Source organism: Eleutherodactylus coqui, chromosome 2 (assembly GCF_035609145.1).
Source record: "Eleutherodactylus coqui strain aEleCoq1 chromosome 2, aEleCoq1.hap1, whole genome shotgun sequence".
NCBI lineage: Eukaryota > Metazoa > Chordata > Amphibia > Anura > Eleutherodactylidae > Eleutherodactylus > Eleutherodactylus coqui.
Window position 1 is genome coordinate 325,327,697 of NC_089838.1, and position 23,165 is coordinate 325,350,861.

A 23,165-nucleotide genomic window follows, 5' to 3' on the forward strand; every position below is an offset into this window, starting at 1 on the left:
TACATGACACTCCGCTGCCACTTCTCCTGGGTTACATGCTGCCAACCCCCCCCCCCCACGACCCAGTGTCCACAGCGCACACCAAACTGTCCCTGCCCAGCCTTCAGCTGCCCTCATGCCACGCCACCCTCATGTCTATTTATAAGTGCGTCTGCCACAGGAACAGCAGGCATACACTGCAGAGGGTTGGCACGGCTAGGCAGCGACCCTCTTTAAAAGGGGCGGGGCGATAGCCCACAATGCTGTACAGAAGCAATGAGAAATCCAATCCTGTGCCACCTCCATCTGGAGCTGCACACGTGGGCATAGCAATGGGGAACCTATGTGCCACACACTATTCATTCTGTCAAGGTGTCTGCATGCCCCAGTCAGACCGCCTTTTTTTTATATATAGTCACAGGCAGGTACAACTCCGCAATGGGAATTCCGTGTGCACCCACAGCATGGGTGGCTCCCTGGAACCCACCGGCGGTACATAAATATATCCCATTGCAGTGCCCATCACAGCTGAGGTAGTATTGTCATGTTTAATGCAGGTGGGCTTCGGCCCACACTGCATGCCCCAGTCAGACTGGGGTTCTTTAGAAGTGGAAACAGATGCATTTACAACTCCCTGTGGACCCACAGCATGGGTGGGTGCCAGGAAGCCACCGGCGGTACATAAATATATCCCATTGCATTGCCCATCACAGCTGATGTAATGTCAGCTGTAATGCAGGTGGGCCAAAAATTTATTGGATTACACTGTAGGCGAGGGCCCACAAAAATTGGTGTACCAACAGTACTAATGTACCTCAGAAAAATTGCCCATGCCCAACCGAGAGGGCAGGTGAAACCCATTAATGGCTTTGGTTAATGTGGCTTAATTGGTAACTAGGCCTGGAGGCAGCCCAGTTACAATAAAAATTGGTTGAGGTGAAAGTTTCAACGCTTTAATGAGCATTGAAACGTATAAAAATTGTTTAGAAAAATTATATGACTGAGCCTTGTGGGCCTAAGAAAAATTGCACATTCGGTGTCATTACGTGAGGTTTCAGGAGGAGGATGATGAATATTATACACAGATTGATGAAGCAAAAAGGTCCCCGTTTTGGATGGTGATAGAGAACGATGCTTCCATCCGCGGGTGCAGCCTACGTATTGCTTAGGTATCGCTGCTGTCCGCTGGTGGAGAAGAGAAGTCTGGTGAAATCCAGGCTTTGTTCATCTTGATGAGTGTAATACGCCTGTCGGCACTGTCGGTTGACAGGTGGGTACGCTTATCCGTGATGATTCCCCCAGCCACACTAAACACACTCTCTGACAAGACGCTAGCCGCAGGACAAGCAAGCACCTCCAGGGCATACAGCGCGAGTTCAGGCCACGTGTCCAGCTTCAACACCCAGCAGTTGTAGGGGGCAGAGGCGTCACCGAGGACGGTGCTGCAATCGGCTACGTACTCCCTCACCATCCTTTTACAGTGCTCCCGCCGACTCAGCCGTGACTGGGGAGCGGTGACACAGTCTTGCTGGGGAGCCAGAAAACTGTCAAAGGCCTTAGAGAGTGTTCCCCTGCTTGTGCTGTACATGCTGCCTGATCTCCGCACCTCCCCTGCTACCTGGCCCTCGGAACTGCGCCTTCGGCCACTAGCGCTGTCGGATGGGAATTTTACCATCAGTTTGTCCGCCAGGGTCCTGTGGTATAGCATCACTCTCGAACCCCTTTCCTCTTCGGGTATGAGAGTGGAAGGGTTCTCCTTGTACCGTGGGTCGAGCAGTGTGTACACCCAGTAATCCGTAGTGGCCAGAATGCGTGTAACGCGAGGGTCACGAGAAAGGCATCCTAACATGAAGTCAGCCATGTGTGCCAGGGTACCTGTACGCAACACATGGCTGTCCTCACTCGGAAGATCACTTTCAGGATCCTCCTCCTCCTTCTCCTCTTCCTCTGGCCATACACGCTGAAAGGATGACAGGCAAGCTGCATCTGTACCCTCAGCAGTGGGCCAAGCTGTCTCTTCCCCCTCCTCCTCATGCTCCTCCCCCTCCTCCTCCTCTGGCCATACACGCTGAAAGGATGACAGGCAAGCAGCATCTGTTCCCTCAGCAGTGGGCCAAGCTGTCTCTACCCCCTCCTCCTCATGCTCCTCCCCCTCCTCAACGCGCTGAGATATAGACATGAGGTTGCTCTGACTATCCAGCGACATACTGTCTTCCCGGTGGTGGGAGTTACCTTTTGTGTTTTTCCGCTTCCTGTCCCAACAGGTGTCCAGCGGACAACCTCCAGGTGTATGCTGTCAGGATGACTTCAAGAAAGGGAATTAACAGGTAGGACCTAATTCCTGTCATTTAATGATACACTCTGCAGAGTTTGTCAAGGTTCCATGGTGTAATGGTTAGCACTCTGGACTTTGAATCCAGCGATCCGAGTTCAAATCTCGGTGGAACCTATTTTTCTCTTTGACTCAGATGTGTCACGGCACTAAAATATTTGCACTGAATGATAATTGTCCCGATTCCTGCTGGATGTTTTGCCCATTAGATTGGGGATGTAATGTGCAAAACTATGGAGAACTGGTGGAGGAGATATTGTGTAAGACTATGGATGACTGGGAGGGCAAATAAGGTACAAGACTATAGGTGTCAGGGAGGGGGAACCATGTGCAGGACAGCTAGTGCAAGACTATGACCTTGTTGGACATTTCTGTCCTTAAGAACATCAAGCCATTGGATTCTTCCTACCCTTTTTCTGAGTTCATTACAATCTGCCTTTCTGAAATCCAACCTTGAGGTCTGAGTTTTCTCAGGTCTTTTCTGTCCTTTTAGCCAAAATTTAAAGATAGTATGATCACTGCCTCCTAAGGTCCCAGCCAGAAAACCTTATTGATGAGGATACTGTCCCTTTAAGATAGAATTGATAAACAGTTTATTCATAGCAATTCCTCGTTAGTATAGTGGTAAGTATCCCCGCCTGTCACGCGGGAGACCGGGGTTCGATTCCCCGACGGAGAGGCTCTATTTTTATACTCTCAGAACCTGGTTGTTTACATGATAATCTGAACATTTTTATATGTTAGCACGATCAAAAACATACTCAATACTAAAAATCTGCTGGCAGACATTCCTTCACACAACCTCTGTCCACAGCTGGCACAGTGAAACTATTCTATATTCAATATAAAATGTATAAAGTTTCAAGTTGTAAGTTGGGCTGCTTTCACATTGTCCATCACACAATAAAGACCAGGGCAAAGTGTTGGATCAGTCACACAACACAGATGATCGGTGGATGCCTCTAACTTATAATGGGTTTTTTTCAGGTTCGACCACAGTAAGAAATTTTAATAAGAAAAACAGAGCAGCAAGCAGTTGACAAAAACTCCAAAAAGTTTGAAAATAACCAAAAGTTTTATGCATAACTATTCAATAAGCCACAATATTTCATAATCTATCAGTTCTCAGTGGACATCCATGGACCCATTCTATTCTATTAATTGCTTTTGACTGGTTGGGTCTCCAGAACTGAACAATCCTAATAAAAAGGAGAAAAAGAAAAGCAATTCCTCTGAAGAGAAGACCCAGGATTAAAATAGTCTTTAGTCATATTTTTGATACATGATGCATAGTCGGTCTTGGTTCCGTGGTGTAATGATTAAGACTCTCAGTAATCTGAGTTCAAATCTTGGTCGGACTTTCTTTTAATTTGTCCTTGACTTACACTCATATGTGTCATCGAAATAGAACCAGCTTTCTATACATCAAATATTGCACAAAGACTCATTTAATAGTATACCTTCAATTCACAAATAATTCAGCGGCACCACAATCAAATCCCATTCAGGGAGACAAGACTCTTCACACAGTACTGCACGCTCTGTACAGAGATTCGGACAGCAGGATCCAAAGTTTAACAGTCCATATAATGCAATGACAGAGCAGCAGTTGAGGTATTCAATTCAATCTATACTCACACAGTATAGATTGAAGTGAATACACCTCTACTGCTGCTCTGGCATTGCGTTATATGGTTATTTAATAGTATATTTAGGGTAAATATTGTTGACCATAATGCGTATAACATATAAACTATTTTGGGGACTTTGATGTGAGTTTACCAAATTTTGGCCTCTTTTTGCTGAACATACTCACCACAGACCCTCTATTACCTAGTTGGATAGTTTGGCTGCTCTATTCAGGACAGTTTAGAGAGGGTAGTGTATAATGAGAGGAGGAGTATTAAGTAATAAGTTACAGTAATTAATAATGAATCAGCACAACAAGAAGAGTTTTTGCAATTTCTATAAAAAAGGATGGAGAAGTCCCATGAGCATACACGTGGGTAAAGATTGTGAAAGGAAACACCGGGTCTGTGGATATGCTACCAGGGCAATATGCTAGTTGCCATAAAAATGGGAATATAACTTTGGGATTCAAATTCTTGTCTATTTTACTGATAAATAATATATAAAGTAACACAATAAGGCTGGATTCCCACCAACGTATATCGACTCGGTTTTCATGCCGAGCCGATATACGTCGTCCTCATCTGCGGGGGGGGGGGGGGGGGGGGATGGAAGAGCCAGGAGCAGGAACAGAGCTCCCGCCCCCTCTCTGCCTCCTCTCCACCCCTCTGCACTATTTGCAATGGAGAGAGGTGGGACAGGGGTGGGGCTAAGTCTCGGAACTTAGCCCTGCCCCCGTCCCGCCTCCTTTCGCTGCAAATAGTGCAGAGGGGCGGAGAGGAGGCAGAGAGGGGGCGGGAGCTCAGTTCTTGCTCCTGGCTCTTCCATCCCCCCCCCCCCCCCCTGCAGATGAGCACGACGTATATCGGCTCGGCGTGAAAACCGAGCCGATATACGTTCTTGTGAATGCAGCCTTAAACACATCATAGCCCAAATCCCATGGGTGAAAGCAGAGCACCTAGTTATCACAACCTTTATTTAATCTATGCAAAGGTAATTACACTCGACCTTTAGTAAAACAGAATAAAACTGATTATACTATAGTACTAAAGACACCAATGTCGTGGGTTCCATACCTGTATCAGCCAGTCAGTTTTCTATCGCAAAACAGTGTGGCCAGTTCGTCCACCATTTTTATTGTCATTTGTACTTGTTCTATTGAATTAATGAATTTTTGCAGGTGAGGTCTTCAGAACTGAACACAGTGACAAAAAACACAAGAAACATAGTAACACAAAGTCAAGATACGTGGCAACACGTCATGTCCCGTGCAACACAAGCAATGTCCTTTAAAAAAAGAACACGATAAAGTATAGTGATAAATATCCCTGCCTGTCACATGGGAGTAAGGGGTTTGGTTCCCTGTTTAGGAGGCCTTTCATTCCCATAGAACTTTATTGTTTTCATAGTAATCTGAAACAGAAAGGTGATAAATAATCTAAAATATGTGATAACATGCCAGTTATCTTTGGCTATATTTGGACCCTTTCTATTAGTGGCTTTCAAAATACAAAAGTGCACAGAAAAATGCAGTTTGGAGATAAATATGTATTTAATGATACACTCCGCAGAGTTTGTTAAGGTTCCATGGTGTAATGGTTAGCACTCTGGACTTTGAATCCAGCGATCCGAGTTCAAATCTCGGTGGAACCTATTTTTCTCTTTGACTCGTGTCGCTGCACTAAAATATTTGCACTGATAATTGTCCTGATTCCTGCTGGATGTTTTGCCCATTAGGTTGGGGATGTAATGTGCAAAACTATGGAGAACTGGTGGAGGAGGAGATATTGTGTAAGGCTATAGATGGCTTGGAGGGCAAATAAGGTACAAGACTATAGGTGACAGGGAGGAGGGACAATGTGCAGGACAGCCAGTGCAAGACTATGACCTTATTAGGGAAAGAGTAGGAAAATATGCAGGAGGATAAGTACAAGACTAGATAGGGAGGGGGAGTACTGAGCCATAGTTCATGCAATTTGGGGTAGTGGGTTAATGCTTTGCCATAGTTCATGTAATTGGGAGAGGGATCATGCCTAAAGGGCCATTTACACAGGACGATTCTCAGGCATGTATTTTTATTAGCCATTAAAAGGTATCATATCTACAAGATTAGAATCAAACAATGGTAGAATTGGACGGGACCTCCAGGGTCATCTGGTTCTACTTCCCCCTGCTCAGTGCAGGATTCACAAAGTCATCCCAGACAAATATTTGTCTAGCCTTTGTTTGAACACTTCCATTGAAGGAGAACTCACCACCTCCCGTAGTAACCTGTTCCACTCATTGATCCCCTCACTGTCTAATATCTAATCTGTGTCTCCTCCCTTTCAGTTTCATCCCATTGCTTCTCGTCTTTCCTTGTGCAGATGAGAATAGGGCTGATCCCTCTGCACTGTGACAGCCCTTCAGATATTTGTAGACAGCTATTGTCTCCTCTCAGCCTTCTTTTTTGCAAGCTAAACATTCCCAGATCCTTTAACTGTTCCTCATAGGACACGATTTGCAGACCGCTCACCATCTTGGTAACTCTTCTCTAAACTTGCTCCACTTTGTCTATGTCATTTTTAAAGTGAGGTGGCCAGAACTGGACACAGTATTCCAGATCAGGTTTGACTAAGGAAGAGTAGAGGGGGATAATTACCTCACGTGATCTAGACTCTGTGCTTCTCTTAATACATCCCAGAATTGTGTTTGTCTTTTTGGCTGCTGCATCACATTGTTGACTCATGTTCAGTCTGTGATTTATTAGAATACCCAAGTCTATTTCACAAGTGCCGCTGCTTAGCTCAATTCCTTCCATTCTGTATGTGCTTTTCTCATTTTTCTTGACAGTTGTAGTGCTTTGTATTTCTCCCTGTTAAATACCATTCTGTAACTTGCCACCCACTGTTCCAGTTTGTCCAGATCTTTTCTAATCATCTCTCTTTAGTGTTAGCTATCCCTTCTAGCTTTATGTCATTGGCAAATTTGATGAGTTTCCCATCAATTCCCTCCTCCAGATCATTTATAAAAATGTTGACCAACACTGGGCCTAGGACAGAGCCTTGTAGTGCCCCACTTGATACATTCTTCCACTTGGATGTGCAGCCATTTATGAGCACTCTTTGGAGTACGATCCACCAGCCAGTTGTGAATCCACCTAACAGTTGCCTTGTAAATCTCATATTTGGTCTTTTTTTTAAATAAGTATGGTATGAGATACTTTACTAAAGTCAAGATAAACTATATCTACCGCATTTCCCTGATCAACCCAGTCAGTGATATTATGATAGAAGGAAATAAGATTCATCTGGCATGACTTGTTTGTTACAAACCCATGCTGGCTCTGGTTAATTACTCCATTCTTATCCAAGTACTTGCATACATGCTGCTTAATAATTTGTTCAAAGATCTTTCCCGGTATAGAAGTCAGGCTCACAGGTCTGTAATTTCCTGGATCCACCTTCTTCCCTTTTTGAAGATAGGGACAACATTTGCCCTTTTCCAATCTTCTGGGACTTCTCATGTTCTCCAGGAATTTTCAAAGATTATGGCAAGTGGTTAAGCAATTACCTCTGCTGCTTTCTTTAGTATCCGAGGATGTAATTCACCTGGACCTTGAGACTTGAATTCATTTATGTTAGCTACGTGTTTTCTCACCATCTCTCTGCTTATAGATAGCCTGTATTATTATATTCCCAGAACGGCACAGGAAAGATCAGTTGATGTTACTTACATCTACTTTCTGAGAGAAAACATTCAAAAAGTTGGAATTTAAAAGTTTGGCCTTCTCAATATCATTCTTAACCAATTCACCATTTTCATCTTGTAAGCATCCAATAGCATCTTTGACTTTCCTTTTGACATACCCCTCAAATCCTTTATTGCTTTTGGCCTTAGTTGCAAGCCTCAATTCATTATTAGCTTTAGCTTTTCTGACACTTGCTCTACAGTTTCTGCAGACCGCATTATATTCTTCTTTAGATATTCCTCCCTCTTTCCATTTAATAAACCTATTTTTCTTCCTTTAACATGTGTGCAAGTTCTGTGTTCATCCATCTTTGTCTCTTTAAATTATTCCCATTCTTCCTTCTTTTAGGGATTGTTAATGATTGTGCTTTGAGAATCTCATTTCGCAATATTTCCCAACCTTCTTGGACATTTCTGTCCTTAAGAACATCCAGCCATTGGATTCTTCCTCTTTCTGAGTTCATTACAATCTGCCTTTCTGAAATCCAACCTTGAGGTCTGAGTTTTCTCAGGTCTTTTCGGTCCTTTTTATCCAAAATTCAAAGAGAGCATGATCACTGCCTCCTAAGGTCCCAGCCACCCCCCTTACTTCCTCCACCATTCCCCCCCTGTTGGTAACAATTAGATAGCAGATCCCTTTGTTTTCTCTTCTACCTTTTGTTTCTCATGAATTTTATTAGATTTTGAATCAAATAAAAAATACATTGAAACATATATAAACAATGCAGTCATTATTCAATAAACATCAGATCAAGAATGCATCACGGAAGATTATATTCCTGATAGAAAGTCACATCTGATAAAATTGCAAAGAACAAACTACTTATTTTTACCTTTTCAAAAGTATTGTTGGCAGAAATAATAATCTTGAAATAGGACTGCCGAAACATAAAACAGCAAAAAAAAGGGGGAGGTTGTTGTTGGGGTCAAGGCACGGGGTCAAGGCACGAGGGTCACAGGGAATGGTTTAAAGTTGGGCATCTTCATGTCTGTCTGTCCTATGAAATTCTTCCAATCTCATGGTTTCTCTTGAGCCTCTTCCTGTTAAACAGGAGGCGTAGAGGTAACACTAAAAGTCTGACTAAGGTCGCTGGGGTTGGTCTGGGCTAAGGGTTCCAGAACCGCATAGTTAGGGAAAATTGATACCAGGATGCCCAAGTATGATCGAAGAGTTCCTCATGGTCCTTCAGGAGGGATGCCAATTACTCGGATAATGGCTCGTAAGTAATTTTTTTAGTCTATATACATGCATTCTATCAATGTCATTTTGCATGTGAGGTTTGTAGAGCAGAAAACAGTGTCAAAAATCACAACAAAGAAGCAAGACAAATCCAAGCTGCACTCATGTCCTCTATGAGAAAACCTTATTTATGAGGATACTGTCCCTTTAACCCCTTGAGTGGCACGCCCGGAAAAGTTCCGTGATGAGCTCCACTGCTCATAGCAACATAGCCCGGAAGATTTCCGGGCTATGTATCACTATGGGAGCTGCAGAGCACAATGCCACAAGCTGTGACAGTGTGCTCTGCCTGCACAGACCCACAGAGAACAAAGCAAGGGCTTTGAAAAACCAGCAGAAGATATTGCCGACATGTCGGCAATGTCCTGCTTTGTTTACAGGTTGCCATAGAGACCATCGGCTTGTCAGAAGCAAGCCGATGGTCTCTGTGGCAGGGAGAGCTGGTTGTTAGCTGTCAGAGGACAGCTAGGTACTAGCTCTTACAGCAGAGATCAGAGAAAACCTCCGATCTCTGCTGTGTTAACCCTTTACATGCTGCAGTCTATGTGACTGCAGCATGTAAAGGGCTGTCACTGCAGCATGTAAAGGGATGTCACCATCGGACCCCTGGAATGTGATCAGGGGTTCTGATGGGTCCCTGTGGAAGTCCCCTAAAGGGACAAAAAAAAATAAAAAATTTTTAAAAAATTAAAAAAAAAAAAGTAAAAAAATTATTAAAAAAAATAAAAAAAACACTTGTCTCCCTTTACTTTGTAAAAAATCAAAAATACAATCACACATGTGGTATCCATGTGCGTCGTAATGACCCAGAGAAGGAAGTTAATACATTATTTAACCCCTTAATGACATGGCCCCTTTTTTCTTTTTTCCCCATTTCTTTTTTTCCTCCCCCCTGTTTAAAAAATCACAACTTGTCCCGCAAAAAACAAGCCCTTATATGCCCAGTCAATGGAAAAATGAAAAAGTTATGGCTCTTGAGACGCAACTGCAAAACTAGTTGAAATTCAATGATTAGACCATTTTAAAAAACCTGCCCTGGTGGGCACGACAGGGTGGTAGGAAACCTGCCACTCAAGGGGTTAAGAGAGAAATGATAAACAGTTAACTCATAGCAATTCCTCGTTAGTATAGTGGTAAGTATCCCCGCCTGTCACGCGGGAGACTGGGGTTCGATTCCCCGACGGGGAGGCTCTATTTTTTTCCTCACAGAAGCTGGGTTGTTTACATGATAATATGAACATTTTTATATGTTAGGTCTTATTTTGCTTGAAAAAGGCGTGATTTGAACGCCGAAACGCGTAGCAACAATAAACAGTATTGTAAATTTACGAACCCGCGGTCTGTATCTATGCTGTAACCCTTGGAGCGCGAGGAAGAATTTTGGTTTTTCCTGTGGTAATCTGAATGGGCGCACAAATGTTTGATTTGTGCGCCCGCTCACCAGTTTTACCTCTCCCAACGTAGCGTATATCGGCCGGCCGTGAAAACAGCGGCTGATATATATTCGTGGGAAAGAAGCCTTACACTTATAAGTCATAAATTTCTATGGGAGCTGAAAAAAAGGAAAGGGAGGGAGTTTACCTGCGTCCAATGTGGGGAAAAGAAGAAAGCTGACTCTATTTAAGCATTAGCAGTCATTCTGAGGATTTCTGCCGACCAAGGCATTTCCATGTTGCAGCATATTTTTTTACCAATACGCTTCGGCCGCCTGTGTGAATGGAACAAGAACGCTATTTAAGATTGGGACTTGATCGTAACTATTCTTTCATGCAAATTTCAACTGCGATCGGCCGGGCGTAAAAATGCATATTGCTGTGTGAAAGAGGCCTAAAACATCGCATATTCCACATCCTCTGGGTGGAAGCACTGCACCTTGTTATCACAGCCTTTCTTTAATCCATACAAAAGTAACTGCACTCTATTAAAACAAAATCAGGTTCTAATATACTTAAATTCTGAACAACAGGATAAATACAAGAAAGTTAAATGGCCGGTTAGCTCAGTTGGTTAGAGCGTGGTGCTAATAACGCCAAGGTCGCGGGTTCGATCCCCGTACGGGCCACTTTATTTTCTATCTCAAAACAGCATGGTCCTTCCACCATAGCTGTTCATAGCCTTTGTATTAGTTCTTGTTCTATTATATCAATATCTATTTGCAGGTGAGGTCTGCAGAACCGAACTTAATTACAAGACACATAACATGAAAAAGTAGTAAGTAGCACAAAACCAAAATACACTTATATACTGTTCAACAAAAGCAATGTCTTGAAGACATGGTCTCTGTTGGAGCCAAATAATCTAACATACCCTCACAAAAGCAATGGGTTCTTTCACATGAGCAAAGTTTTGTAGCCTGACAGCACCCATTGGAAACCATGGGCTTTACATACTTGTGTATTGTAGCGATGATTTTATAGCCTGTGTCAAAGAGGCCTAAAAGGACACAGGCTATTTTAGGCTTAAAGGGGTTGTCCCGCGCCGAAACGGGTTTTTTTTTTTTTTTCAATAGCCCCCCCGTTCGGCGCGAGACAAACCCGATGCAGGGGTTTAAAAAAAAAAAAACGGATAGTACTTACCCGAATCCCCGCGCTCCGGTGACTTCTTACTTACCTTGCGAAGATGGCCGCCGGGATCTTCACCCACGGTGGACCGCAGGTCTTCTCCCATGGTGCACCGTGGGCTCTGTGCGTTCCATTGCCGATTCCAGCCTCCTGATTGGCTGGAATCAGCACACGTGACGGGGCGGAGCTACGAGGAGCAGCTCTCCGGCACGAGCGGCCCCATTCAGAAGGGAGAAGACCGGACTGCGCAAGCGCATCTAATCGGGCGATTAGACGCTGAAATTAGACGGCTCCATGGAGACGGGGACGCTAGCAACGGAGCAGGTAAGTGAATAACTTCTGTATGGCTCATAATTAATGCACGATGTACATTACAAAGTGCAATAATATGGCCATACAGAAGTGTATAACCCTACTTGCTTTCGCGGGACAACCCCTTTAAGAACGCAACGATTTTAGGAGAAATTTTTATTTATACTTTTAAAGAGCCATAACCTTTTTATTTTTCCATTGACACGGCCGTATAAAGGCTTGTTTTTTGCGTGGCGAACTATAGTTTTTGTTAGAACTATTTTTGGGTGCATATAAAAAGTATATTTTTTACACAATTTCTTTTGCTTTTTTACACTGTTTATGTCCCTGTAGGGGACCTGATCCTTAGCACCTATGATCGCTATTATAAAGCATTACAGAACTTATGTACTGCAAAGCCTTATCGCTTATAATAATGATCATAGGCACTGGCAATGCAGGCAATATGGTTAGATCAAATTATATACTAAGAGCCTTGCATTATTTAATGTGATTAGAGAATTTATTATAGGTATGTATATTTCTGGTAGCGAATGTATTTTGCATGCTGTGGCCACTCTTTGATTTCTGCTTCTATTGTATGTTGCAGCTATGGTTTAACGTGCACCTATGGATTTCTATTGGGAAGTGCTGATCTATTTTATCTTTTTTTATTGCCATGGCAATCCGTCAGCCCTCCGTGATTACAACGCGGGGGTCCAATGACCTCAGAGCGAGCGCTCTCCCTTTGTGAACCCTTTACATGTTGCTGTCTACATATATCGCGGCATGTAAGGGGTTAACAGCAAGGGTTGCTGTCCTTATGCACCCTCACTTTTGCAGTGAGACGCCGCCCATTGGTAACAGCTGCATTAAGTATCCTGCTGCCATAACATAACCTTACGTCCCGTGGTGTTAAGGGGTTTGTCACGTGTGATTATTCTCAGAAACCAAGTAATCTTGTAGATATGATACCTTTTAATGGCTAACAAAAATGCATGACGTTACAGCAAGCTTCTGGGGATATCTCACCCCCTTCGACAGGCTATTGAATGAAACTAGTTTGGATGGCACATAATTATAACACGTTTTACTTAATGGGGTTTGTCATGTAGCAGCAGAGCAAGGCGAATGGAAGGAGGAAGGCTCTTAGATTGTGGAGTGACTGGTACCCAACGTTCCGAGACACCAGACAAGTGACCGTGAGCCACAGCCACAACTCTACAGCATTCTGCCTGGCCCTGCAATGTAAAATCAACTTGTCCTTCACTGGACAGAAGGAGAGAGGGGAAGGGACGATACCTATCGATCCCGCCGCTGTCCTCAAACACTCTGCAGTATTGCAAGCTGGCAGTCATTAGAATACAGACTGAGTTGTATCCAGCTTCCCAACACTTCTGCACACAAAGTGAAAGCTCAAATCACCAGCTGATCCGTTCTAATGCACTCCAGAGCTCTACAATATGCATACAGCTGCCACCACCAAATTCGTAATGATAAATTGGAATCAGATTTATGAATTATTAATATAATCTTCGGAGAAACCGGTTTCGTGTAACACCGACGAGGCTCACTAATTAATTTAAAGTTTAATTCTCACAGAAAAGAGCAGTGCTTATTTACAGAAAAATTCAAAAATGATGTTACAAGATAATCGGCAGGAGACTTACATATGATATCACAGACAGTGAAATAACAGGGAGTAAAGTAAGATTGTTACCATTCTTTGGTGTGGGGCCTCACCAGAACATCGGACCAGACCTCACATATGTGACCTCCAAGGGGCTAACCCTGAGCACACGTCCGTTTCAGTTTCTATATTCAGGTTCTAAGTTCAAGTTCTCAGTTCTAGATTCAGATTCTAGACTAGATTTCTAGGTTCATTCTACATGCAAGTTCTAGTTTCAGGTTTACGTTCTAGATTCAGGTCCTCGATTCCAGATAGAAGTTTGAGGTTTCAAAGCGTTTCTGTTGAAATAAGACAAGCTCGCGGGTATTTGTCCATCATTTAGCGCGGCTATTTGAGCATCAAATTGAAGCTCGTGTGAAAGAGCTCTCGGCCAGCATAGAAATCATCAGCAGTTCGTTCACTTCTTGTTACATTTAAAACGCTTCCCACTCAGGGTGTACATAGGAATGTGAATCACTGAACGAGAAGTGAGCGATTCTTAACAATGATCTGCCTGTTTAAACATTCTGCACAAGCGTGAACGCTTGAGAGCGAAGTAGTGGTGATATTAATCACTCATGTGCTTGTACAGAAGAGAATCGGCTAATGTAAGAGAGGCCTTACCAAGGAACTACGTGAAAGTTGATTATTTGCTGCATATCTGTTTGATATATCTGTTACGGCACTCTGACCCCCCGAGCACCAGGTGGGGTGCCCTGAACTTCCCACACCCCACTGTCCCTGCCTACTTGCCTCGACCCTGGCTAACCCCAGGCGGACAACTGGACGGCGGTCCCTATCCTGGCTAGGGACCTGGCGACTACAAGGATACAACTAACGGGGGACAGAGTGCCGACAGAAAAGGCAGATGGAATGGCCAAACAGGAACAGACTGAGCTAAAGGCAAACTAGAAGGAGACTGACTAGCAACTAGTACTGACTGAGACAGGCTGCAGACAGAACGGACTAGCAGCTAACAGAACCAATAACTGGCAGTGAGCTCAGGTCACTGCCAGCCTTATAAACGAAAGACTCCGCCCAGGGGCGGAGAGTGGGAGGAGCTAACTCCCCCACTCAGGCACAAGAGAGGGGAAGGGATGCGGGCGGCGCCCTACGGGCAGACCCGCCCACGCCGCCGCACACCGGCCGCCCCACATCGCCGGGAGAGCCCTGACGTCACAGCTCCAGGACGCCGGAGCCGAAGCCGGAGCGGCGCGCGCTGACTGCGGGACCCCGCGCCGCGCTGCATGGTAACAATATCTTAATTATCTGTTGCACTCCTGCTGGTAGACTTATCTAACCTCGCATACAGAGAGTGATAATGATACAATATATAAATCTAATAAGCGATACGAACCCTTAATTTATACATAAATACTGCCAGTACATAAAAAAACAAGAATTCCATATATTTTTAGCTCTTGACATCACATATCAGAATTTCAAAACATCCAAAGGTGAAGAAATCAGGGCTTATAAAGCCGGATACATTTTTGAGAATTTTCCCAAATACATTTTACACTTCCTCCTACGGTTAGAAGCACGGCACTGAGTGGTCACAACATTTTCTTTAATCTTCACCTCCATAACTCTTTATGCAATCCTTTGATTCCAGCTAGATTATGAGTCTAGTTCAAAAAGTAGGTCCCACCGAGATTTGAACTCGGATCGCTGGATTCAGAGTCCAGAGTGCTAACCATTACACCATGGAACCTTGACAAGCTCTGGAGAGCGTAACATAAAATAAATATTAGGCTCCAATGTGCATTTTACCCACTTCTATAGGTTTTAAAAGACCTGCATAGAATGGGTCTATATGGTTATCACAACCTTTTCTTTATTCTCAAAAAAAGGAATTGCATAACTTTATAAGACCCGGTCACAATCTTCCCGAATTTAGAACAAGAAAAACAAGTACCTCAAAATGGCCGGTTAGCTCAGTTGGTTAGAGCGTGGTGCTAATAACGCCAAGGTCGCGGGTTCGATCCCCGTACGGGCCAGGGTGTGTTTTTTTTTTTTTTTTTAATTTCAAAACGGTATTGCCATGGAGGTCTATGGAACTGAACGCAGTGACGATAGAAAAAAAAAAACATGGAAAAGACAAATCAAGATACACTGCACGAGTGTAAGAAAAGCATTTCTTTGAAGTGCTCCTTTAAGAGAAATTAATTACGGAAATTTTCCTCAGCCTTTCCTCATTAGTATAGTGGTAAGTATCCCCACCTGTAATGCAGGAGACTGTTTTATCCTCAAAGAACATTTGTTCACATGATCGCCTGAAACCATAAGCAAGATTGTAAACCTACTCAATACATTTTACATCCTAAAATTTGTATTTTATTTGCCCATGTTTAACAGCCCAGGACACGCAGGTGCAGTCTGACATGATCAATATGTACATCATGGAAACTGACAACAGCCCACTATATACATTGTCTGTAAATAAAAGGTCATTAAGAAAAAAGTCAGGCATAATTAGGGCAACACCTTATTTCAGACCAGAAAGGACTCGGTATGTACAAAGGTGTGCAAGAAAAAAAATTTAATGACATATTCCATTCAGTCTTGGATACTGAAAAGAAGTAAAATATAAACTGATGTACAAGTTTTTTTACTCACTGTAACTGTAAAAACCAAACAGCACCCATGTAGTCGTGGCCGAGTGGTTAAGGCGATGGACTAGAAATCCATTGGCGTCTCCCCGCGCAGGTTCGAATCCTGCCGACTACGTTTTGTCATAATATATGCCACACCTTCATATCCACACCCAGAGTTACATATTCACACCCAGAGTTACATTTTAAGCATTAGTTTATAGCACAATTGTAAAAAATGTTTTCTAAAGAGCCGCGCTACACTGAGGTCGTACTTTAGGCTTTGTTCACATGAGCGTTTTAGCGTGACAATTTTGCCGTGATTAAACATGGGCTGAAAATCTCAACCATTTGATGCATTGGATTCCATGCCTAATAGGGGAAAATGCGAGGTCCGTTCGACATGAGTGACCCATGTCCACATTAACACGGCTGACTGAGCCTGCTGCCCCAGTCCGGAGGCTCCCTGTGCGAGTACTCCTTCTACCTGAAGGGTACCACAGGTGTCAGCACGGCTGGAACCATGCTGTAATTACTTTACAAGACAAGATCTTCTGTGGCTGGATGCCTGTAGAGAGAGTGCACATAATACGTGGCTCTGGCCGGCTCCTGTCCACATGTCATTGAGACACAGACACTGCGCCAAAGCTGCCTGCAGGGAACTGCAGGAGGGGCAACCAGAGAGCTACCCACAGGCAAGGCTCCACCCGGTGAGAAACAGACCTAAGAGAGGGACGAGTCCTGGGACTCCTTGTGCGAGTACTCACTCCACATGAAGGGTACCACAGATCTCAGCAAGGCCGGAGCCATGCTGGTAATTAGTTAGAACACAGTAGTTCGTGAAGACAAGAAACGGCACGGAGACACAAAAGAATGATACGGATTACAGCAGGACATACCAGACAGTGCACTGCTTACACCTGGCCCACACATAACTGCTCCAGAGAACCAGCAAACACTGACAAGGAGCTCCCTTGACTGAAGCACCAGCACAATCAACCCCACCTGTGAAGCTGAGCCTCTAAAGAACAGCAGATCCCATCAGTAAGCTCTAACATGGCCCCAAAGCAGCCAGTGAAGGTGTAACACAACACATTGCATGGCGGCAAATACCCCACGCAACAAATACTCAGCCTGACGGGCAGCATGACCCAGGAGGGGACCCTGAACAGGACAGGGAAGCAAGGGAAGCTATTTTCTTACCTGCTTCTTTCTACTCACCCAACTTCTCTCTTGTTTCTTAAGATGGCTCCTCAACTCCAGCAGAGCCTAACCCTCACCATCGCCTGCCCTTTCACGGGGAGGGGATGTGGATCGTTCAGAAGAAAAACGGGAAGCTTTATGGCTGGCGGGTCCTAGTGCCCTTGGGGTCAGCCAGCCATCAATTCCAGCAGAGGACTCACCCCAAACATCGCCTGCCCTGCACGGGGAGGGGATGCTGACCCGAACCAACAGGGGAGGGGGGGGAGGTTGCTCTATGGCTGGCGGGATACACGCAGGAGTACCCGGGTGGTCCTCCTTTTTCTTCTGAGGGGGCCGGGCAGACAACAGGAGGAGCATTCAACTTCTGTTCGCCCTCCTCGGTTGGGTTAAAAGGAAGAGCTGTTAGTCCCTGTTAGCCCTGGTCCATCCTGGAAAATCCATTCAGCCCATTTGCGGGCGAGACTGTCCGCCTCCTACGGACACTAAGCTAAAACTAATTAGCCGGGTGTTTGCAGGAAGGGATATTGCCAGCGGGCAGAGCTAAGACTTTTTGTGTTTGGGGTTGCCTCCTAGTGGCAGTAGCTATATACCATGGTCTTTGTGTGTCCCCCAATAACATGAGCAAAAAAGTTGATAGTCAGGGATCTGCCATTTGGGATGCCTGGCAATCAGCTGCTGCTAGCGTGGACAGCTCTGGGAGCAGATAGCATGGTCAACCCTGCAGCAGCCATAGCTCTCCAGCAGTCCGCTATCAGGGCTGTTGGCTCTGCTGCATTTGTTATTTTTCAGCTTGCATTAGTAGCTACGGTAGGTAGGAAGAGTTATTATACGCTCCTCATACCTTTAGCCTTCATTGAGCTTTATTTTAGCTATGTAGGCAGGGTGATCAGATGTTCCTCTATCTGCTAGCTCTTATTGTAGGACTTAGGAGCTGATAGGTTTATATCCTTAGGGCTTATGATGGTAATTGTATCTTAGTCCTGATATGGACCTATATATTCTTTAGGGATGAGCTTTTTCCAGTAGAAAAAAAAAAAAAGTATCGGGTTCCTGATGAAGTGCACCCCCCAGTGAAACGCGTCAAACCGAGAACTTGATGAAATTACTTACCCATGGGGAACCTCTAGTATAGAGATCTGAGAATTGACTTAATGGATTTACTTACCCGTGGGGAACTTCTGGCTATTTAGCAGCACTTTCTTTAGTTATTTTCTTCACCTTGTTTGTCCTTGTGAACAAGTCATCCCCACAGAATCACATCACACAAAGTCTTTGAGAGATTGGGGACTGGCGTGCCAATCTTTTTTGTCCATCTAAGCCCTAGTTTTAATTGTACTAATAAACATAAGTTTTAATAATACTCTATACTGTGAAGGGCTAATTAATGATAATAGACTTAGCTCTACTTCACTGAGCCAGAGCTAAGCGTATGGCACCAAACCAGGCCGATGCAATATGGACAGCAGGCCAAGCGATCCACTGATGGTGAGGATATGAGTAGTGGACCTTCGCCGATAACCTGTGGTCAGCAAAAGTCCCAAACAACCCCCTTGGATAAAACAGCCAACAAGACATGATTGTGATATAGTCACACCAGTCACAGTATACTCCCAACACCCTTGCCGGAGCCAACCTTGTGGAGGAGTTGCTCAGCTTTTATAAGATTTGCTCCAGACAGACCTCTAGTTCCCTATTCGTTACCCCAGAGGCAAATATACATTAATCAACTTATCATTTGATGTGGAACAACCTCAATACACACAACAAATATGAGGAAAACAACCACTCCAAGTCCAATGAGATCCAAATTTAAGTTTGTAGTTGTGCACCAGTTTCAGATACTGTACATTGTCTGTTACGCCCCTCTATATCCTTATGTCCGCCATCTTGTTGAGGTCACATCCAGATTTTAGGATAGATTTTTTTCTAGATTCAGTGGTCTCTATACCAAATCAAATAATTCTCCAAAGCAGTCCTCTCTCTTAGGTCCCCATTTGTGGCCCAGACTGTGTGTACAGGAGTGTAGAGAATACAGAACAGAGGATAGAAGAAAAACCACATGACAATAACTGGTCTGTACAAGAATACATTTGTTTATTAAAGTTTCGACAAAATATTTAATTAAATATTAATAAATACGCAGACAAACATCAAATCAAACAATTCATTAAAGAAAAAAGGCACAGTATAAAAAAGCTGAATGGTTTGAAGGCACTGTGATGGGGCGACAGGACGGCATGCAGACAGTCCTCTGTAGCTACTGCTCCTCCCAGCAGAAAGGTATTGTATACTTCATGCAGACTCGAAAGTGCAGAACAGCCCGATCCGATCTACCGTCCAGTTGCAGACAGTTTGTGGCCATCATACACCGAACCCTGTGCTATTAACCAATAATCTGCTTCTAAGACCAATCACATGGGAATTTAGAAAAATGCTGCAAAATGCACCCGGACTTGCCATTATTTCCAGACACTTAGGCCGCTTTCACGCGGCTGAGAAAAATTGCAGATTTTTGCATTGCGAGACGCACAAAATTTTTTTTGCATGAATATGCCCATGGTTTTCAATGGGGCCAGAAAAAAAAACACTGCACGGTGTGAGGTGCATGTGCGTGTGATGCGAGGTTTGCCATTGAAAACACTTGCCGATGCTCCAGAGCGGCTGAAGTGAAGCGAGTTTCACGGTTCGATATCTCGCTCACCCGTCTAGCCTTAGAGGTAAATTGCAAGAGTTAGCTGCAACAACAAACCCTGGTGTAAAAGCACCCTTACCCCCCCTGCATAATTGGAGCCATTTTGCAGCAGGCACAGAGCATAAAAACATGTGCTTCACATGTACTTACTGCACAACTGTAAGTGCCAGGACCCCACAATCTGCTACACACATTTCTGTTTCAGTTCTTTCCCAACCTATCCCAGCATCGCAGGCACATAAGGTGAAGACTACACACATACAACACATAGCTAGCCCAAAATCTATTTCCAGATCCCTGTACGTCCTCCGCGCACAGACACCCTCTTCAAAGGTTTGGGTGGACCAGGACGACGTTGATTAGACAGTACCTGAGTTAGAGATTGGGAAGGGGGTGAAAAGAGCTATAGAAGACAAAGTGCAACTTTTCAGTATCTAAGAAGGTCAGTGACACTTACTTCTTTCCTGACAACTTCTGGTCCTTTAGCAGGATTTCTCTTGGGATTAGTGGGAAGTTTGGAGACCTCTTGTTCCTTTTCTTCCGATCTGTAGTGATGGGTATTATAAAAGCATCAAGTGACATGAGGAAAGTAGACCACAAAGAACTGAAAAGTCTACACTAAATATTACAGAGTGAGATTACCTAAGGTGGGGCTGGTTTCTTCTGCTCTCTAGAGACTGGGACAGTTCCATCATATCTAGGAGAAGAGAGTATTGTAAGTCAAGAATACGTGCACTGTAGAGCTCACCACCTTCATCCAAAGTTATGTCTACACCCTATATTTAAAGGCATGCCACCATAGGAGCACACCCCTCCATCCGAATGTCCCAGTCCACTTACCAGGGTTCACATGAAACAGGCCTTTATCCAGTTCATTCAGGGGGTCTCCTGGAGTCCGATCAAGTAACTGAGAAACAGGAAATTGCAAGGTAAACAATAGGAAGTATACAATACGCTCTCCCACCTTACCATAATGCACACCATGATTTCTACACATTAAAGGGGTGAAATAAAATGATGATACAGTCAAGGAAAGGTTAAAAGTAGAAAAATAAGGCATGGTCACCTTTTTTGTGGACCAACACAGAAGTCCCAATACAAGACGATCACGGGACAGAAGAGAGCATTATGCCTTACTTTTCTTCTATTTTTAACATTTATCTGCATATATAACCATTTTTAACTCCTGGAAACCCCCTACTAATAATGGACCCTCACCATGCGTATGTAGTACTGCAGAATTGGATTAGGGATGGCTTGGTCTCCTCCTTCCCAGTTGGATGGTGTCTCCCTGGGGATTATGGAAGGTTCTTCATAAAATGGGTGTTCTGGTGAAGTTTGAGGGAGAATTGTGGACACTGAAAAGATAAGAGACATTAGAGAGATACAAATATGAATGAACAGAGTGATCTATTGATCTGGCCCCCTAGTGATATGGCACTAAACTCCCCTGCAGTTGTCTCTGCTCATTAGCCCGACTCCCTGCCATTCCATATTAATAATTTACCTCCAGTTTAACTTGTTCTTTGCTACAGAATATACTCATAACATTACATAATACAGTTGGCTGAAGCAAGACACCGCAGCTGTGAACTGCCCTCAATGCAACAGTCAGGAGAAGATAGGACGTCCTGCACCTCGATTGACAGCCAGGGCCTTCTAGCTGTACTATAATGTAATTGCAGGCTGAAGGAACTTCACCTCTGTGGTTGCCGTGTGTCTCCTGACCTTGGATACCGCAAGAAATTCAGCAAGCCATTTCAAATTCTTCATGATTGTTAGATTAGAACTATTCGCTCAGACAGACCAGCTTTCTGTGCTCCCCAGGTAGCTACCAAGTTCGAGAGACACACGGCAACCACAGAGGTTGAGTACCTTCAGCCAGAAATCCTAACATATCACTGTAACCAAAGAACTGGAAAAAAGTAATTTCAACCAAATTGATTTCATGGAATCATTGCAAAGATATAACTGAGACTCAAGCAAGAAGATTTCATTATAGAAGTGGGTTCCCAGCAAAGTACTGAGGGAGGGGCGCCACAGCCTTAAAACCCGTTTATGTTTGCCAAGCCAAGGAGAGGCACTGCAAAAGAACTCGTCTTACCCAGTATTGGTTAGGTCATGTTAGCACATGGTATACAGTCACTGATTTTATTTGGGTGGTCTCTAAATTACAGGTTTAGAGGGCAACCATTATGCCCCAGAACCTATTTCTATATAGACTGCTTCATTCTGAGTCCATCTCTCATGACTGCAGTTCGTCCAGGTCTAGGGTATTTCTTACTGTTCAGAGGAGACACGTTTTGGACATTTTATTATAAGTTTAACGGCTATAGCCTTTCTGGTTTTTGGACTAATTATGTGATTTCAGCAATTTTCTTTACACTCAAACTAGATTTCCAATCATCATCATCTGCTGTTAATTTTGAATTCCGACTTGTAAGATAATTTTGCAGAATTGCATGGTGTGAATCCATACAGAAACGGTCTGTGGGGCAGCGAGTCACTTCGTCTTTTATTATTATACACGGGACCTTTCAGAGACATTATGGTCCATTTCTTCCAGGGCTCAGTGCACTACAGTTGTGAGGTTAGACCAGGCTCCTAAAGAGTTCCTATAACCCAACTCTACCTATGAGCTTCATTTTAGAACTCATTAGTTATCCAAAATAAGTTTGGCTAACTGGAGACCAATTAAAGACAAACACCCATTCCACTGTTTGAATCCAGTGACTTTCAGGAAGTGTTGGCCAGCCACTTCAGTGTTTCATCTTCCCAATATACCCTCATGGCTTCAGACAGTCTCAGAACACAAGATTTGGCAAGCATTAAAAAAGGAGTTATCCAGGGACATCTGTGTGTTCAATTACTGGCTCAGCCTGCAGTACAAACATAGCAGAAGTAATACTCACTTTTCCTGCTCCCCTGCCACTCCTGTTCTGCTGGTGCCTGGTCCCCGCTGATCTTCATTTCTGGGTGCAGTAAGCCAGTGATGATTTCACTTATACCCCGGGCATGTGACTCCTGCAGCCAATCAACAGCTCACTTCATCTAATGAATAGCTGCAGTAGTCACATGACCTCACCATTCCACATATCATTCTTCAAACTGAATTGAAGACCAGCAGGGACCAGATGTCTGCAGAACAGGAGTGGGGAAGGTATGTCTTCTATTATATTCATACCGCTGGCTGAGCCAGTTTTTGAAATAAATAAAAAAAATAAAAAAATGAATTAAAAAAAGCAC

The 23,165-nt window shown here is 43.9% G+C and overlaps 1 protein-coding gene and 6 non-coding genes across 10 annotated transcripts in view; 5 read left to right on the forward strand and 2 right to left on the reverse strand.

Moving 5' to 3' along the window:
• The first annotated feature begins 2,356 nt into the window (after positions 1-2,356).
• TRNAQ-UUG (transfer RNA glutamine (anticodon UUG)) lies at positions 2,357-2,428 on the forward strand. The gene has a single exon. It is a non-coding gene; the product is annotated as a tRNA-Gln (tRNA).
• A 3,093-nt stretch (positions 2,429-5,521) lies between these two features.
• TRNAQ-UUG (transfer RNA glutamine (anticodon UUG)) lies at positions 5,522-5,593 on the forward strand. Its single transcript has one exon. It is a non-coding gene; the product is annotated as a tRNA-Gln (tRNA).
• Positions 5,594-10,897: 5,304 nt separating this feature from the next.
• Positions 10,898-10,971, forward strand: TRNAI-AAU (transfer RNA isoleucine (anticodon AAU)). The gene has a single exon. It is a non-coding gene; the product is annotated as a tRNA-Ile (tRNA).
• Positions 10,972-15,072: 4,101 nt separating this feature from the next.
• On the reverse strand, positions 15,073-15,144 carry TRNAQ-CUG (transfer RNA glutamine (anticodon CUG)). The gene has a single exon. It is a non-coding gene; the product is annotated as a tRNA-Gln (tRNA).
• Positions 15,145-15,356: 212 nt separating this feature from the next.
• On the forward strand, positions 15,357-15,430 carry TRNAI-AAU (transfer RNA isoleucine (anticodon AAU)). Its single transcript has one exon. It is a non-coding gene; the product is annotated as a tRNA-Ile (tRNA).
• A 648-nt stretch (positions 15,431-16,078) lies between these two features.
• TRNAS-AGA (transfer RNA serine (anticodon AGA)) lies at positions 16,079-16,160 on the forward strand. Its single transcript has one exon. It is a non-coding gene; the product is annotated as a tRNA-Ser (tRNA).
• Positions 16,161-19,305: 3,145 nt separating this feature from the next.
• Positions 19,306-23,165, reverse strand: part of CNTROB (centrobin, centriole duplication and spindle assembly protein) — a 30,852-nt gene continuing 26,992 nt past the window's right edge. For all 4 annotated transcript variants that reach the window (XM_066593807.1, XM_066593808.1, XM_066593806.1 and 1 more), the window contains 5 exons: positions 21,138-21,277; positions 20,760-20,826; positions 20,562-20,616; positions 20,377-20,464; positions 19,306-20,289 (listed from right to left, as the gene is read on the reverse strand). In XM_066593807.1, coding sequence (XP_066449904.1) covers positions 20,203-20,289; positions 20,377-20,464; positions 20,562-20,616; positions 20,760-20,826; positions 21,138-21,277 — 437 coding nt within the window. In that variant the 3' untranslated portion in view covers positions 19,306-20,202. The remainder of the gene's footprint in view (positions 20,290-20,376; positions 20,465-20,561; positions 20,617-20,759; positions 20,827-21,137; positions 21,278-23,165) is intronic.